Consider the following 18,976-nt stretch of genomic DNA (forward strand, 5'->3'; position numbering starts at 1 on the left):
CATCATATGAAACACAGGAAGGTCTCAACATACTATTACGGATGTTGGTACAGACTTTGGGCTGGGTTTTAAACCTTCCCATAATTTTGTTGTTGCTAAAACTTCATACCTATACCGTATATATTTCATAAGATAAATTAACCGATTTGTAATATTTCACAGCTAGCATAATCAGTGACATCTTATGTAGATATAAATCACAATGGACCATTCGGATGCGTATTAGGGACATAGTTTGAATCATAGGTAGGGTCTTGAACAACTTTTAAAATATTCAAATTCGACTTTTTTAAAACTCAAAGATACTGTTGTGTTGTGTCGTCATAGACGGTTTATATGCCTGGTATATTCTTTGTACTGTCCCTTCTGTTTATTAGCAATGACCCTTTCTGACTTCGTTGATTTTTTTACTTTGTTGAAGGCCGTAAGGTGACCTTTAGTTGTTACTTTCTGTGTCATTTGGTCTCCTTTGGATAGTTGTCTGATTGGCAATCATCACCTCACCTCACCTATCCTTTTCATGCCGGTTGGCATTTAAGGCCCTTTTGGTTTCCGTAATCAGCTTCTTTTTCCCTCTGACTGGTGATTAGCCATACGAGAAACATACTACCTGTAGGATGGAGTTTTGTCGTCTAGGTTTTCCTTCCCATAGACGATTGCCTGCCATGGCTGACGAGTTCAATCCCCCCGGCTTTTCTTTCTGGGTCTGCTCCCATAGTCTTTTGATTTTCCCAAATCTAACCACAAGGCAGTGGTACTATTTACCTATAGTTGGGGCAAGGGTGATGACTACAAGGGTGTGTCCACGCGCCGAAGGGCCTACACACAACAACTCTAGGGCCCTTGCTGCTCCGAGATCCTCTACAATAATGCATCGGATGCTAGATCCTAGTTACCATGTGCTATCGCGGGGGGAGTCTTGAATAGTGTAGAGGCTATGTACTGGCAGAAAGACGTACACTCTTGGCTTTCTTTTCACCTGCAAAGCAAGCTATCCAGCGGTGAAAGAGAGCCTATGGCCCTAACCACACTAGACGCATACACAATCTTGTGGAACAGATCACCAGCACACCTAGCAATCATACCACATCTTATTTTTAAAGATGCCTTTGTGATGTCGGGTTGCTATCTCATTTTTTTTTTATTGTATTCAAATAGGAACATTCCTCTTTTTCATATTATATCAATTCAAACATATTAGCAAGATAGTCCCCAAAATGAAATAGTTGCATCTGGATGTTAAGCAAAGTATAAAGCTAGTGTGACATACTTACAATTGAAGAAGTTTATACATTGTTTTTATTTATATACATACACGCACAACACATCAATTCGATAAATACCAACAATTGAATTTAATTGATAACTCAAAAGTGAAATCAAACACTTTTCCATATTACTATTTCTTAGTTCATCTTTATTTTATCTATCATCTTTTTATATTTTCTTCTTCTGTTTTGGTGCGTGGCAGTATGAATGCCGTGAAATAAATAAAAACTGTTCTTATACAACCGTCTGAAAATAACCATGTTTATGTATACATGTATATACAATTGAAAGCTAACACACGTACATGTATATATTGAAACAAAAGGAGTGAAACAGTCGAGATGAACTATTAAATAAATTAATACCAGGATATGTTAATAATACATCACAAGTTGCTTCATAGAGGGGAGGATCTAGCATTTTTTAAAGGAGCTTCCAAAGCCAGGATAAGGGTGGGGGGTCCAACTTTACAACTATATGTCCCCATTGAAATGCATTGATCATCACGACAAAATAATGAATGAGTTTGATGACATATGATATAGCGTACAAGGGGTATACGTAATATATACAAGAACCATGAAAATCCTTGAAAGCATGTTCATTATTATAACCTTTTTTTAACTGATGCGGCGGAAAGCAAACAGCCATCAGTCATTCTTGCACAGTACTTTCCCTACTCGGACATTTCCGTTGTATTGTTTATATGTATTCTATAAGATATTCAGTGTAATACTGACTGTCTTGAAATATGCAATAAACTTTCGGATTCTTCTTAATATCTACACAACTATCATATAAAGGTCCATCTTTAAACTGCTGAGGAGGTTTGGTGTAATTTCCCTTTCCTGGACATGGTTTTCCCGCCAAAACTTTACATAAAAACATGTATTTGTGATCTTCGCCATCAGGCTGTGCGTAAGAATCGGAGTATGAAGCATCTACTGAGAAATGCATCCCTTTTCCTAACACTCGTCCTTTTTTACCACGTCCCAATCGTGATGTGGTATTTTTGTCCGTAATATTATCAAGACTGTCCGGTGTTGTACCGTGAAATAAAGAAATCTCATTGCATCCGTCTTTACCATATTCGTTATCTAATTCGGTTTTTCTCCTGCAAGAAATGAAAAATAAAAATACGTGAAAAAACACCAAAAACCCGGTACATGTATGTGATAATAATTCGCTTAATTTGGTCAAAATGATTCTCTTTACTACTATCATACAAAGTTAGAAAGTTTTAAAGTTAAATTCATTGCAAAACAGTTATGCTTTTGTTCATGTACTCTTCTTGTTTTATATTTAGCAATAACGTAAATTTTATAATTAACTGTTATCAATTCAAAGTAGAAATTGACGGGTTCTGACATCCGTTTAGTAATACCTTTGCACAATGGATAACGCATGCATATCATATTGTAGAAAATGAGACGATACAAATAAATGGAATAAAACGATTATGTAATACTAGCGGCAAAAAAACCATGATACAACTTTAGGTCAGCATAGGGTCTTTAACGAAGCCTCGATTTGAACTATCTACTTACGTCAAGTATTTCTTCCAAACCAACTTGTTTTGAAGTCTGTGAATAGATATAATGGTCGCTTGTGGCAATGTCCCCTCAAATGTCATTTTAACATTATCCCATTCTATCTTGTCTTTCTTTTGGTCAAGGTTGACCATCATTTTGTTCTTTCTTGCCATAGCTGCCCAATTGGGAGGAGTTTTCAATTTTTCGTCTTTCTTTCCAACGGTGGAAACAACTGAAAATAAAACAATATAGATGTTGACCGTTACTATTATCGTAATCAAGGAGACTCTAGGCTATACATACTTGATATAAGAAACTCATAAAAACTTGAAATTTTTAAAACTTACACGTCCATTCGAATTGATACAGATGGTGGTAACTTATAAGCCCTTTATTTACTCCTTAACGTATATATTTTTTTTAATAATCAACTCATTATTTGATTAATTTATAATTATAAGTTATTTTTCAGATTGGTCTATTTGAAAGTTTGCAGCACTAGTAGAAAAGAAGAGACACACGTAGCAATTAAACTCATCATAGATACATGTACCAGGATTACAATTTTGTATTTGCGCCAGACGCGCGTTTCGTCTACAAAAGACTGATCAGTGATGCTCGATTAAAAAAAATGACAAATAAAGTACGTAGTTGAAAAAACATTGCAGACCAAAACTTCCGAAACGTTTTGCCGATTACAGCTACGGTAATGTTTTCCTGAGGTAGAAAAGCTTTAGTATTTCAAAAAGGAAAAGTTTTGATAACAATTAATTTATAATTATGACCATATCAATGATAATTCATGTCAACTCAGAAAAGAAGTTGTACTGGTAACATGTAATATATGAAGCACTTACTTGACGATGTGGCTTTGGAGTAGGTAGTCCAGGTATCAGTTGCAGCATTATAAGAATAAAGAGGCGTATTTTTATGGTCTCCATCAAAGTCCCACCAGTCATAATTGTATTTTTTCTGTAAAGTAAGCAAAATTTTATAATTGTAAAACGCAAAAAAAATAAAACATTATATCATGTTGGTAGCTATTTTTGTTGCTAAAAAGACATCTGACAAAAACAATAAGTATTTTTTCGCATTTTTAATAATCTTTCTGTGGCACACTTTAAATACGGTGGACCAATAAATGGAGCAATTGACAGGTGGTGATGCATTATGGGTATTCCTCTGTTATGTCGGTTCTCATTGGTATATATAGACGTCGTTTACGAGCTCACTGATATTAACAAGGACGGAGGTTGAATTTTTAATGTTTTTCTATCTTGTTCTAGAATACAACTTAAAATTATCTTTTACAGCGCAAGCATATTACTGTGAAATAGTAAATATATGGCATTAGAATTTACTGATGTCCAACAGAGATGCTTGCATTATTATAATCCAATAATTTATAATTTACATTGCATGTATGTTTCATTATGATACGATATTTTGATTGGCTAACAGCAAACTCGCGTCATTCTGAAATTCACATTCATTTCGAAATTAATTGTAACATTCATGATGACATACGTTTCCACAATAAAGTGCAGAGGTTAATTAAAGAAAAACTTGATAGAAATCTTGTTTTCATGATCGTAGCTAAAAAAACATAGTCATAATTATTGACTGCTTCTTTTTGTAACTTCATAGGGTTGTAAAAGTGTTGACATGTTTAGAATGATGCGCTTCCGGGCTTCATACAAAATGTACTTCGGTCAACGCTTTTACACCCCCAATGAATTTACAAAAAATAAGCATTCAATTTTGAAGTATTTACAAGGTAATTAACATTGTCGTCTGCAGGTTTTGAAACTTCCAGCTGTTTCATAAGATCTGCTTTTTCCTTCGTCAGATTTCCTCCCTGTTTTAGTTCTTCTGTGAACGCTTGAAATTGTTCTTTATTATATTCCTTATAGCATACTGGAAATATAAGTTTAATTTTTCAACATCTTTACCATCTCATTATTATTAATTTACCGCGTCCACCCCAAACGGGATTTGGGTATAGAAATAGCCCATTCTGAAAATTGCGATGTCCAGTTTACAAAGAGATATTTAATGCTATAATGCGTATTGAGAAAGTGCCTAACTCTATATGCACTTTAAAAAAGTTAATCTTGTAAGACCATTCCAATATTCCCTCTTGTCTCAAGTAGAAGTCTTAAAATATTTGCCACTGAACGCTAAAATCAATTTAAATAATTGCACCCTTTTTCTTTCCCCTATATGAGTTTATCTGTTTCGATAATTATTTCGATAACTACATCATATCCATTTTGACTTTCATCTATTCCATTTACTTCCATTGATTATTATATGTTTCACTTGACGTGTAAATCACCAGAGATATTGTAGGTATTTTTGTTACATTTATGCTCGTGTCCTTTCTATTACATCACTACTGCTATGTATGTTAACGTAATATGACACTAAAATACATACCTCCCAGAAACATTTCTGTAATTAAACTAAAGTTGGCTAGTTTTAAAAGGCATCCACCAGTTCGCTCTGCTAATTCTTCATAAAACTGTTCAGCCCTGCTTAGATATCCACTATTGCAATATACGCCATATACCTGTAATTATTTAAAAAAAAAATGCAAGCTTAAAACAGCTTTACTTCATTATGATTAAAATTTGCTAAATTTTTAAGAAAAGACAAATACAATGGCCTAAAGTAAAAAAAGACGAAGATATAAATACCAAACCAACAAACTATAAGCGGACACAAAATATAGTGAAAATATTTACGTGCAAACAGAATTTGAGGTGGAATGTTATGAAACAAATATTTGCCATTAAAAAACCAAACCACATATATACAAAGTTTTAATATCAACAATTTTGCGTATGCACATCCACTTAGTATACTACGCATAAAATGACTAAAAAGAATAAAAGGTATATGCCAATGAGGGAGCGATCCAACAAGTCATATTTTACCTTTACTTCCATTGATTTCAATGCATTCAGCTCGTCGTGCCAGTTAATCTTCTGGTCAGTATATGATGGTGGATGGGGTTCACAATCTCCAATCACAACCAGAGCCTTGGCAGAGTCTTCTGTCCAATCCAGTTTCTGTGCTTTCTGCAACACCAACTCGTAGCACTGAAATATAGTTTTTGTTTTATACTTTTGTACTTGTTTTACTGATTTCATAAATGATTCTTTTCACTTTCGATTATGTATACTCTGCATTTTAATCTTAAAACTTAAACGTTGGACGATAATTTTACAGTTTTTTGACAGATTCTTGTAGCCTATACTGGTATCAACCATTTACTAACATGTATCAATAAATTAAAATGTGACATTTAACACATAACAAAATAAAAATTCACAATTTTTCAAGGTTTGTTCATTAAATAGTTTATTATTCTAAGATATATCAGGAAATACCTCAGGAGTATCACCACCTCCTGTCGCGGGAGTTCCCGCTGCAAAGTCGACAAGCTTCTGTACATCTGAGGTCAAATCCTGGATTTTGATGACGTAATTGTGGTTATCACAAAAATCGCCGTGTGCTATTATTCCAATTCTTATATTTGGTATATCTCTTAATAGTCGCTGACATGTTTCTTTTAAATTAGTCCTAACCTACAATAAAGCATGGATGTTTTATGAAAGTTTGGCGTTACAGACGAACGTTCACCTGATCTAACCTAGTCAATTAATTCCCTGAGCGCGCCAAGAAATGGTCTCAGTGTCCACGCTGTTATGAAAATAATTCCATAAGGCAACACAATGAACTGTCTTCCAAATAAATTAACATGACTTTATCGCGTCCTTACACTTTTATATCTTTGAAGTTTGTTTAGGTATTATTCTATGCATTTTGACAAACCATACTCTAAATCGAAAGAATATTATTATCTTAAAGTTCTTAGTACCTTCATTAGGTACTGACTCATACTGCCGGTTGTGTCAAAAGAAAAGACTACTTCAACGTTCTTTCCATCGGTTTCGAAACTCGAGAGGATGGCATCCTTCAAATTATCATCTACAACAGCTTGGTCTTCTTCCTCACTGTCAGATGAGTCTATAAACAATGTTCATGTTCTATTTAGATTTACCAATTTCAGTTAGTTATATGGAGAACATAAACAATAATAGAAACAGACGTTTAAACGTATAGCCTTCAATATGTGTGATTCGATGTAAAAAAAAGTCATGCCTTATAAATTATTTATTCCAATGTTTCGAATGTTTCTTGTACACATTAACATTTTCAGTTATCACACTCAGTAATGCTTAAAAGTTATACTAAACGTTTCAGGAAACAATTTTGAAATCGTTTTCAAGCACGAACCAGATGATCCGCAGGGCGCAGCTTTATACGACCGCAGAGTTAGAACCCTGAACATTGGGGCAAGTATGGACACAACATTCAAGCTTGATACAGCTCTGAATTTGGATTGTGATTAAATAGTTGACACAACACAGGTTTCTGACACATAATGAATGTGGTTTAAGACCTTAAACTTAAAAACTTTAAATTTTAAATTGGACATTACCTAATATGGTCCAATATCCAAAATCTAAATACATGGTTAGATTCAGCATATCAAAGAACCCCAAGAATTCAATTTTTGATGAAATCAAATAAAGTTCAATTTTGGACCCTTTAGACCTCAGCGTGGACCAATCTGATAACCGGGCCCCTAACATCAAAAATCTAAATACATGGTTAGATTAAGCATATATCAAAGAACCCCATATAATATACAATTTTTGCAATTTGGACCAACTTGAAAACTGGGCCTATAATCAAAAATCTAAATACAGGTTTAGATTCAGCATATCAAAGAACCCCAAGGATTCAATTTTTGTTGATATCAAACAAAGTTTAATTTTGTACCACGATTTGGACCAACTTGAAAACTGGGCCCATAATAAAAATTATAAGTACATGTTTAGATTCAGCATATCAAAGAACCCAAAGGATTCAAAGTTTAATTTTGGACCACGATTTGGACCAACTTGAAAACTGGGTCCATAATAAAAAAAATCTAAGTACAGGTTTAGATTCAGCATATCAAAAAAACCCCAAGAATTCAATTTTTGTTGAAATCAACCATAGTTTAATTTGGACCCCAATTTGGACCAACTTGAAAATTGTGCCAATATTCAAAAATCTAAGTACATGTTTAGATTCAGTATATCAAAGAACCCCAAGAATTCAATTTTTTGTTAAAATCAAACTTAGTTTAATTTTGGACCCTTTGGATCTTAATGTAGACCAATTTGAAAATGGGACCTTTTTTGTTGAAATTAAACCTTGTGTTTAAATTTCATAAATTTCTTTTTACTTATACTTAAGTTATGGTGCGAAAACCAAGAACAATGCTTATTTGGGTCCTTTTTTGACCCCTAATTCCTAAACTGTTTTGACCTCAACTCCCAAAATCAAACCCAACCTTCCTGTTGTGTTCATAAACCTTGTTTTTAAATTTCATAGATTTCTATTCACTTATACTAAAGTTATAGTGCGAAAACCAAAAGTCTTCGGACGCCGACGCCAACGTGATACCAATATACGACCAAAAAATTTTCAATTTTTGCGGTCGTATAAAAAATGGGTACATGCATAAAAAATTCAAAATGACCTAAATGTTAAGTTCATACCTTTGTAATCAGACCTTTTGGATTTCTTTGACCCTTTGTGTGATGATGGTGCTGAATATTTTCGCTTTCCGCCTTTCGAAAAATCCGCGAAACCTTTCCCGCCTTTTCCCTTACCAACATCAGGGTATGTTTCAGCACCTTTTCCTTTTGTAACCATGGCAAGTGATCCTTTTTTTAAACCTTTCCCGCCTTCACCCTTTCTAACATCAGGACACCCACATTTAAAACGTGAAGCTGTAGTTGTTTTCGTTGTCTCTGTAAGACCTTTCCCGCCTTTACCCATCAATTTGGTCTGTTTTATGAATGTTGCTGCTGGTGTACTTTTCTTTGTCGCTTTGGTGGCTAATTGTTTTCTTGGGGCTTTCCCGCCCGTAGACTTCCGTGCCGTTTGCTTTGTACGTCCCATCTTAAACTTTCTGGTCAATGGTTAATTTAGATCTTTAAAAAAAAACATAAATGTATATAAGACGCTCTAACTAAAAACGAAAAGATTGTATTTTCCTTATTAGCGTATATAGTTACAATACTATGATCATTACCATAATTAAGCTTTAGGCTGAGTTTGTTGAGTCAATTTTTATATGATTAAAAAGATGGATTATACTTTTATTACGGAAAATGAAGTACAGACTGATAATGCCGTAATACTATTCTAATTATTTACTTTAACAAATATCCTTTAAAACTTGTATGTACTGGAACATATATATTTAAAGAGGGAGTTGTTCCAATATCTGATTACAATTTTCCACAGGATCTAAATTATTCATCATTCACACCCGTTTAAAAGACTAACATCAATAACATGAAAAAGGAGTATAATATAAACGATTACACAAATATATAATATACACAAGAGAGAAACTTCTGAAGCTAAAATTAGTGTTATATAATTTATAGAATTAAAGCGAACAATAATAGAACGTCTTTAAATATGTGTATTAGTGACTTGAAATTGCATACTAGGGTCAAACGTAATCCCAAATATCAATATGAAATAATGTGAATAATACAGTTATCAATTCAGTTTAAAGTTACAGATTTTGATCAAGGCAACTAAATCATGCGGAAAAAAATAATTATAACCTATGCATAGCCCGAAATACATCTACATACCACTAGAGTAGAGTAGAAATAATCTTCCCTCCGCTCTGTTGTGTTCCAAATGATTACAATAAGCCCCAAACTGTAAACTGTTGAATTTAAGTATAAGTCTAAATTTAGAAATTATGTATTTGATCGGTTGTAACAGACAACTGCAAACCAATGTACATTGGTTGAACTACTTCCATTGGATGATCTTGGATAATTCATTCTAATTTTAACCATGACGTTTAACTCTCAGGCATTTCACAACATGTTGAAATCACAACCAAATTCCATCTGTTCAAGGTCTATACTTCTAATTTTAACTATGACGTTCAACCACCAGACAGGCATTGCACAACATGTTGAAATACCAACCAAATTTCCATCAAAGTCGCTTTCATTGGATAAGTTCAATCTATTTTTAACGTTCAACTGTCAGGCATTTCACAATATTATGTTGTCAAATAACAACTACACTGTTCAAGGTCTCGTTATGTGTTCAACAATTGATCATGTTACAAATCAATACACAAATAATTAGGACAGGTATTCTAATGTTCTATATTTAGAAGCTTGGTTTCGTTGATAGAATTTTTTTACCTATATTTACATTCCCCAATTAGTATACATGTAGCTCATTCTTACTTAATTTAATATATTAACCATTTCACAATTTGTCGAAATCAACAACCAAATTGGTAACCGTTCAAATTCTTTGCTGTTGTTTAAAAATAAATCATCAAATCGGGTAACAATTCAATATGAAAAATAAAATATCAGGTGTTCTATATTTACCTGACAGTGTATAATTCTATTGCTATATGGGATTATACAAATTATTTAACAACCATAAATAAAATCTCTAACATACACAACCAAAATTGATTTAATGTAGATCATAAAAGGTGATTGCATTATATGATATATCAATTATGTACCTAAAAGTATTCTTATCAATCAAAATTCTTAACAATCAAAAGATTTACTGAATCAAGAAAAAAATTGACCTAACAATCATAAACTAGGTTGTAAACAATTCCATTGAGACTACAAATAATTGTAGCTGCGTTATAAACTCAAGTTGTATTGATCTCGGATTACATGCAAACGAGTGTTGGAACCCCCCTTTATCCTGGGTTGGGACCCCTTCTTTTTCAAATGGCTGGATCCGCCGCTGTGACGATAATAAAACATAAATAAAGCCACACACTATTTTTAAATACCCGGTCGGTCATATCTAAAAATAGCAAATATCATTGATTTTGTGAAACATCATGGTTTAATCGAACCGTTGAACACCATTGTATATTGGCTGTCATTGCACCATATTGTGAAATGTTAATTGACGGTTGAACACTCATAATGCATCAACGGCATCATATGGTTATCACAGTTAGCCAATGAAAATATGTGACCAACTGGTTGTGACAACGGAGGAAATATATTATATCTTGATAAGAAGTAAATGCATCACAAGATATCTGGAATTCTAACATAATAAGAGGTAATTTCTATCATTATATTTTTTTAACAAACTTTTTTTACTTGAAAATAAATGGTTTTAAAATCCATCACCTAGGCCGCCGCATCGGGCACGGGCGTTTAGGCCATGGACCCTCTCCATTATTCCAGTGTTTAGTTTTATTTGCTAATTTAGATTTCTTAATACTGACATTATTTTACTTTTCAATTCTGAAACTTATGTCTCAATACTGAAAGTTATTTCTTAATCATGAAATTTCTTTAATTACTGAAACTTATTTCCCAATACTGAATCTGAAACTTGTTTTCCAATACTGAATCTGAAACTTATTTCCCAATACTGAATCTGAAACTTATTTCCCAATACTGAATCTGAAACTTATTTCTTGAAACGGTAAAACGGAAACTAATGTCTTTGTACTGAAACTTATTTTTCAATACGAATACTAATCAAAGTACTGAAGTACTGAACACCGGATGACCGCAAGTTCTTGTGGATGGTCGGACAAGAACTTGTCTCAGAACAAAAATTACATCCCTATATCTAAAAGTGAGGTTAATGTACAGATATATATATTTGCTGGCACAAGTTCGTGCGTGGATGATAAATTAATGACAGGCAATTCATCCTGACCTATTATATTGTAGTGATACAAATCCGAGTATACTCTGGTTTATTGTTGTATACATTGTATTATATTAATACTTTTATATTACAGTTACATGTAAATATAATTTTCATGCATTTGTATGTCATTTTATTCTACAATATAAATAATAGTGCAGTGGATGTGCATGGTGGACACGTCACTCTTCTGTAATAATTCGATTTTTCTAATAGAATGGATTTGAATAGGCAGTCGTATTTTCCCGCAAAAAATCATCCATGCAGAGTTATCGTTCCTTAAGATTGCAACCGTTCTTGAGATATTCTTCCGCATGCGTGTGCATAGATATTAATGATTTTTTTCACTTATATGTATATAACAAAACATTTTAATATTATTTAGTTATCTGCTTTAAAAGTATTTGATGAATATTCATTGGAGAAATGAATTTATAACAAGCGACCGATAAGGAATGTTCGTTTACACTTGAAAATGTCTACGTATTCACCATGTTTATATCGGTTAAAAACCACAAACGAATATTACGTTATGAAAATCTAGGCGATACCAATACACCGGAATTACCTCACGGTCATCTGCTGTAATTATAGGAAAACAGGGATAATGGATGCTGTTGTTTTAATCATATTTGTAAAAGAAAGAAACATAGGATGTAAATTAGTTGAAATATTAAAGAAATTCAATCTTACTAAAAAAACACCGATAAAAAATAAATAAATGGGGGTCCATGCCCAACACGCCTGTGGTTTTAGAAATTCAGGACGAAAAAATATCGTGGGATCGAAATTATGCCCCCCCCCCCCCCCCCCCCCCAATTTCCCCAATCAGTACCGTTGCGTTTCAAATACCACAGTGGCGGATCCAGGTGGGGGGTTCCGGGGTTAGAACCCCCCTTTTTTGGACGATCAATGCATTCGAATGGAGACATATAGTTGGAACCCAACCCCCTTTGTCCTGGGTTGGACCCCCCTTTTTAAAATGGCTGGATCCGCCCCTGTACCAGATTACGATATTTAACAATATCAGATAATACCAATAATGAATTATTTGCCATAACATTTTTTTCGTCTTAAGAACTAAAAATTTTATACTTGTTAACATTAATTAATCCAATCTTTATATTTTAGACTATTCAATTTCTTCTTGGACGTATTTTAGCATAATATCAAAGATGGGACGTACTAAACAGACAGCGCGAATATCCACCGGCGGTAAAGCCCCAAGAAAACAATTAGCAACCAAAACAGGAAAACAAACGTCTACAGTCATACTGAAAGGAAAGGGCGGAAAAGGTTTCACAGCTTCATCACCGTCAAAATTCACAACAATTCCAACAAAATTAAGGTAATCGATGATTTCTTTTCTTTTCATTGTTATTGTTTTTAAGTGGTACCAAGGATATCAAGTACAATCAAATCTATTGTTCAGACATTTTAGTCTTTTCAAATCCAAAAGTAGGATTGTTAATTTAAAACAAAGACATACCAAATCCATTAGTAGGATTGTAAGAAAAAAATACAAAATCCATTAGTAGGATTGTAAGAAAAAAATACAAAATCCATTAGTAGGATTGTAAGAAAAACATACAAATATAAAAAAGAAGATGTGGTATGATTGCCAATGAGACAAATATCCACAAAAGACCAAAATGACACAGACATTAACAACTATAGGTCACCGTACGGCCTTCAACAATGAGCAAAGCCCATACCGCATAGTCAGCTATAATAGGCCCCGATAAGAAATCCATTAGTAGATAAAGAAAGGCAACAGTAGTATACCGCTGTATACACAATTCAGTAAGAACATGCACAAAGATACGTGGAATAACCACAAAATGTTCCTATTTTGTTATATGTTGAAAAAAAAACATCTTACCAAAGATTTGAAATAACAGTAAGACAGACGCTTGTCTTCATGTTGACATGCATCACTTACTCAAACATTTTCCCCCCTCTTACAGTCAAATTATACTCGTATTTTAATTTCACACACGGTGAACTCAATAACATAAGCACAATGTTAACAGTTGTAAGCCTTTTTATTTTAGCTTTATTCCAAGTAGTACATTTCCTTCAGGAACCATCCCACACACGATACCAGCGCCATTACCGGTGACGTCACATGTGTCAAACGTAAGAGGTAAGACTTGAATAATTCGGTCTCTCTTACGTTACATGTGTCATGTACTTTTACTTATATCAAAGGTATGTAAGATGCAATCTGATTGAATATAAAGGGTACTGGTATATGAAACTACTCTGGAGTATGATTCAAAATAGGTTAAAAAAACACAAAGGGACAAGTGATCTTTTCTCATCACTTGTCGTCCGTCGTCGGCGTTAACTTTTTACATTTGAACTTCTTCTAGAGAACCACTGAATGGAATGAAACCAAACATGGCATGAATGTTCCTTATGAGTTGCTGACCAAGTGGTGTTACTTTGTAGCCGATTCATCATCCAAGATGGCCACCAACGGGAGACTTAGTTAAACATAGGACCCTATGGGAAATGCATACAAATGACTTCTTTTAGAGAATCACTGAATGGAATGAAACCAAACATAGTATGAATGTCCCTTATGAGGTGTTGACCAAGTGTTATTACTTTGTAGCCGATCCATCGTCCAAGATGGCCGCCAGCGAAGGGACTTATTTAAGATAGAACCCAATGGGATTAACATACAAAAGTCTTCTTTAAGAGAACCACTGAATGGAATGAAACCAAACATAGCATGAATGTTCCTTATGAGGTACTGAACAAGTGTTGTTACTTTGTAGCCAAATTTTATCTTTTTTTATATGATTTCAAAAACCCAAGTAGAGTCAGGTGAGCGATACAGGCTCTTGAGAGCCTCTAATTTAAAGAAAACTGTTCGTTCTTCTCCGTGTCCCCCGTTTTCAAAACTTTGAATTTGCTGTTACGGACGATAGTTTATTTGGTTGATACAACTTGGAATATCATGCATTAGAACAGAGCTTTTGTTCGTGCAAATTTTGAAATAACGGGCACCGTAAGATTTATCCTAACTATGCATTACGAATTGATTATTTAAATGTCTGTTAATTGTTATTGATCTTGAAATTCTGATTTTAGATTCTGCATAATCTCTAACTCTACGTTCATGATGAGGTTGATATAAAACAATGTATGAAACACCTATCTCATTTCGCAAAGTACTAATAGTAATATATGACAACACAACATATTAATTTAGTAATTTAGTAATAAATAAAGGTTTACAATTTTTTTTTTTGTATGTCATCATCAGCTCACATGGCTGCAAAAACAGCAGACAGACTACCAACGCCTTCACACTGGACTGATATGGAAGGAGAAAATAATATGATGGTCAACATTGATCAGAATCAGGAAGGATTTATAAAAATGGAATGGGAAAATGTTCAAATGAAGTTCGAGAAATCTGTCACACACGCCAACATAATATCAATCCACAGACTTCAGAATGTCTTCTTCTGGGAAAATTATTTTTTGTGAGTAAATTTTGCAGTTTCAATAATTATTTGGTACAGAGATCTATAAATATTTTTTTCTATCTCAACTGTATTCCAGCATTTTACGTAATGTCTTTTCAATTAAGTACATATGTAAATGTAACAAAACCAATAAGAATACAATGTGCTGGCGGTAAAAAGCAAGAACCGTGCATTTTTTTTTATTAAAACTGCAATTTTGTCAAGCAATCAGATTTCCCACTGCTTTCAAGAGTTTTCATGAAGACATAGAGTTAAATGTAAATCTATCTGATAAATATTATATTGATGATACAAGTGTATGTCAAAGATTTCATCAATAATAAGTTCAGAAACAAAGATTGTACAATGCATGTTTAAAGCTTTATTATCTGCATATGTAAATTAGGACTTATTTTAATCTTACAGGAGAAAAAGAAAATTGGAATATGATTATGGCAAGGGCTGCTGTAATGAGCTCAGTTTGTTTCATGGTACAACCCCTGACAGTCTGGAGGTAATTACAGAACAAAATTTAGACCCTCGTCTAGCAGGAGGTCGTACTGGAACTATGTTAGGGAAAGGAATATATTTTGCTAAAGACGCATCAAAATCCGACTCCTATGCGCAACCAGACGACGCAGGTCATAAATTCATGTTTTTGTGTAAAGTATTGGCGGGAAAAACATGTAAAGGAAAGTTTGACTATACGAGACCTCCACAACAGTTTCCAGGAGGTCCTTTATTTGACAGTTGTGTCGATAATGAGAAGAACCCATTTACTTACTGTGTTTACCATGACAGTCAGTACTACCCTGAATATCTTATTGAATACATTTAAGTTGCTGCACAAAAAGGCGGGAATGCATATCAAGTACTAGACAAGTATCTTAATTTGTTGAGTTTGACAATTATATATGACTTGAACAAACAAAAAACTTTAAAAGAAAAATGAAATCTTTACATATTGATACAATTGTAAATAAATGCATATTTTTTTATTTCATTGTGGTTATAATCAAGATAATGTGAAATCTAAATGTGTACTATTTTCATGAAAATGTTATTCGACTGTTACAGGTATATTTATAAAGTAAAAATCTGAAATATTATATTCAAAAGTTGATTGTAACACGAAGAACACGGAGTAAAGAACTCTAAAAATTGAAAAAAGAAAATCTTTGAGTTTTTCAAGAATCATTATAATCATCAGGGCCCAGTTTCACGAAGCTGTCTTAGGACTAAGACATGTCTTAGGATGGTCTTACGACATATCTTAGTCCTAAGTGGGTTTCACAAAGCGGTCCTAAATTAGGACATCTCTTAAAATTGGTCATAAAGTTAGGACAACGCGAGAGGTGTCTTATGATGGTCTTAGGATAGTTATACGTTTATTTATATAAATTACACTCATTTTTCATATTAATTTTGAAAAAAATATATCTTATCATTATCTAATTATCTATTCTCCTGTTCCTGCTTAAAACATATATACATTGACGGATTATCAGGATTTGTCAACAATGAAAATTCGATGTATTGATATAAAAACTGCACGATTTTATCTCTTAACCTTTTATAACCAATAAGTCGAAATTGAATTCAACTCACTTGTACCAAAACAATGTCATAATTTTATATTCTTTTTTCTTAATTTTGCATTGAAAATTTCATATTTATATTGATGTATTGTTTAAAGATAATTTATATATAAATTACTTTTATTTTTTTATATTTATTTTGCAAATTATGTCATTATATTAATCAATACGTTTAGAATAATTTATGGTAAGACATACTACATTTACACGATTTTTTTCCGTAGATCATATTTATATTTGAAAATTTAAAGAACTTGCGACAGGATTAGGATGTCTTAGCTAAGATGATCCTAAGACAGCTTCGAGACGAGGTCTGAGATATGTCCTAGGATAGTCATAAGAGGATCATAAGACATGTCCTAAGATATGTCTTATGACATGTCTTAGGATAGCTTCGTGAAACCGGCCCCAGTATTGTATTATTTATTTTGTCTGTTTTGTTCCCGCATCGTTGGATATGGTGACATATGGTTGATGGTGTATATTTTTATGTAGATGTGTTTAGATGTGTTTATATTGCTGTTTTGATGGAGTATATTTATATGTAGATGTGCTTATATTGCTGTCTTGATGGTGTATATTCTACAATTATGCTTTATATTAATTTTTTAGAAATGAATGGACATATAAACCACAGTTCTTCGTTAATACAAGAAGTTTCTTCGGCGAATTTTAAATATTACCAAAAACTGGAAAAGTCATTTTCCCCGAGTTAATTATTATGATTTATATTAGGTTAACAAGAACAAAGTCATTAGAATTGTTCTGATCAATCTTATTCCAGTCAGCAGAAGTTCAACCAGTGTTTGTAAAAAACAATGATTATCGTTTATCTTGTAAATTGTTTTATTTTGTGCTAAAAGATATTAATTCTGATGTCATTGTAAATCTATTATCACTTTCCCTGGCACGACGTTCCAATACAACATGTTTTATACACCAATTAATTAACCTTTCCAATTATAATAATCAATAAATTATTATTATGTCCAATAACCATGTCATCAATAACTGACCATAGTGAATATAAATGTATTCTTTTTATGGTAAAGTGAAACCAGCAAACATATTCAAAGAAGATGTTGAATGTAACGTCCAATGGATCTGTCTTGACATTTTCAACAGGCAGCAGTTATTCTTTAGCTCTAGTTGTTTTTTTATATTTCCTTGGTACAGTTGTAATATTGATAAACATTCCGTCTGCAATCATTATGATAGTTTCATTTTTTAAAAGGACCGAAACGAAAACTATCCATGTTCTTTTAAGTTTGAGCATAACGGATATGCTGTTCGGATTTCTCTGGTTCCTAATAATAGACACAAACATAGATACAGTCAATATATCGTACACGGAATGCTTCGTTCGTTTTTACTTTACCGGAATTGCGTACTTCGTATCAAACGTACATGTGTTTATTATTTCCCTTGACAGAGTGTGTACAGTGTGTTTAAACTTGAAATTGTTTACAAACCACCGACGAGCTATTGCTATAACAACAGTGGCAGGTTCATGGATATTTTCTGCAGTTTCATTAGGTTTGATTCAAACTCTCAATGGTAGAGATAGTGGTGAACATGAGTGTTCGTTGAGTCGAGTAATTCCGAAGGGATCATTTCCGGCTATACCATTTTTACTTACGCTTATACATTTTGGAACTTTGTGCAATTTTCTCATCATGGTAACTTTTCTCATTCGCCATCAGCATCAGATGAAGCCAGTTACAAGGAGTGAAATAAGTAAAAGTGACATTCGACTTTGTATTACTGTTGGGTTAATTAGTATTGTATGCACCTTGCTGAATGTGCCATGGACAGTTTTACTATTCAGAGGAACATTAGGTATATGGCCGTCCAGACTGTTTCGAAATTGTATATTTATCTTATCATCGCTTACAGCTATAATTAATCCTATCGTATATATTTACAGAACACGAAAATTTAAAACCTTACTCGTAGAATGCATACAGTCTTTTTACTGTTATAGCAAATATATTATTGATCGTTAATTTTTCTGTTCAAATTCTGTTATTAAAATGTTTAATAATTCTAAACAACAGTGTGTTTTTATCTACCTATAATCGTTTAATAGCTTTGGCTGTAGTAAGCACAATTTCTGCAAATATTTGTTTTGTTTATTCAATGCTCCTCAACTTGATTGGGTCAAGATTTGAACGCTGAAAAAAACAGGAGAGTAAGCTGCATTTGATTTTGCAGAAAATGTATTACTTGAATTAGTGTTGTCAAATCGTACACTTTTGCCTAATCGGTTACTCGGATA

The 18,976-nt window shown here is 33.1% G+C and overlaps 2 protein-coding genes across 3 annotated transcripts; one reads left to right on the forward strand and one right to left on the reverse strand.

Moving 5' to 3' along the window:
* Positions 1-1,283: 1,283 nt before the first annotated feature.
* LOC139501847 (uncharacterized) lies at positions 1,284-10,324 on the reverse strand. Its single transcript, XM_071291069.1, has 10 exons — positions 9,539-10,324; positions 8,423-8,860; positions 6,688-6,836; positions 6,197-6,394; positions 5,741-5,905; positions 5,241-5,373; positions 4,576-4,718; positions 3,659-3,773; positions 2,817-3,033; positions 1,284-2,383 (listed from the first exon to the last, which is right to left on the reverse strand). Exons 2-10 carry the CDS (start codon positions 8,826-8,828, stop codon positions 1,972-1,974), a joined length of 1,938 nt encoding a protein of 645 aa, XP_071147170.1. The 5' UTR covers positions 8,829-8,860; positions 9,539-10,324; the 3' UTR covers positions 1,284-1,971.
* A 449-nt stretch (positions 10,325-10,773) lies between these two features.
* Positions 10,774-16,100, forward strand: LOC139501848 (protein mono-ADP-ribosyltransferase PARP15-like). 2 transcript variants are annotated; one of them, XM_071291070.1, is made up of 5 exons: positions 10,774-11,015; positions 12,750-12,966; positions 13,673-13,764; positions 14,896-15,118; positions 15,527-16,100. In XM_071291070.1, exons 2-5 carry the CDS (start codon positions 12,794-12,796, stop codon positions 15,936-15,938), a joined length of 900 nt encoding a protein of 299 aa, XP_071147171.1. In that variant the 5' UTR covers positions 10,774-11,015; positions 12,750-12,793; the 3' UTR covers positions 15,939-16,100. The 2 variants fall into 2 exon arrangements, with proteins under 2 accessions (XP_071147171.1, XP_071147172.1); XM_071291071.1 differs by having other exon boundaries at positions 12,781-12,966.
* The last annotated feature ends 2,876 nt before the right edge of the window (positions 16,101-18,976 follow it).

This window comes from Mytilus edulis, chromosome 13, assembly GCF_963676685.1.
Source record: "Mytilus edulis chromosome 13, xbMytEdul2.2, whole genome shotgun sequence".
NCBI lineage: Eukaryota > Metazoa > Mollusca > Bivalvia > Mytilida > Mytilidae > Mytilus > Mytilus edulis.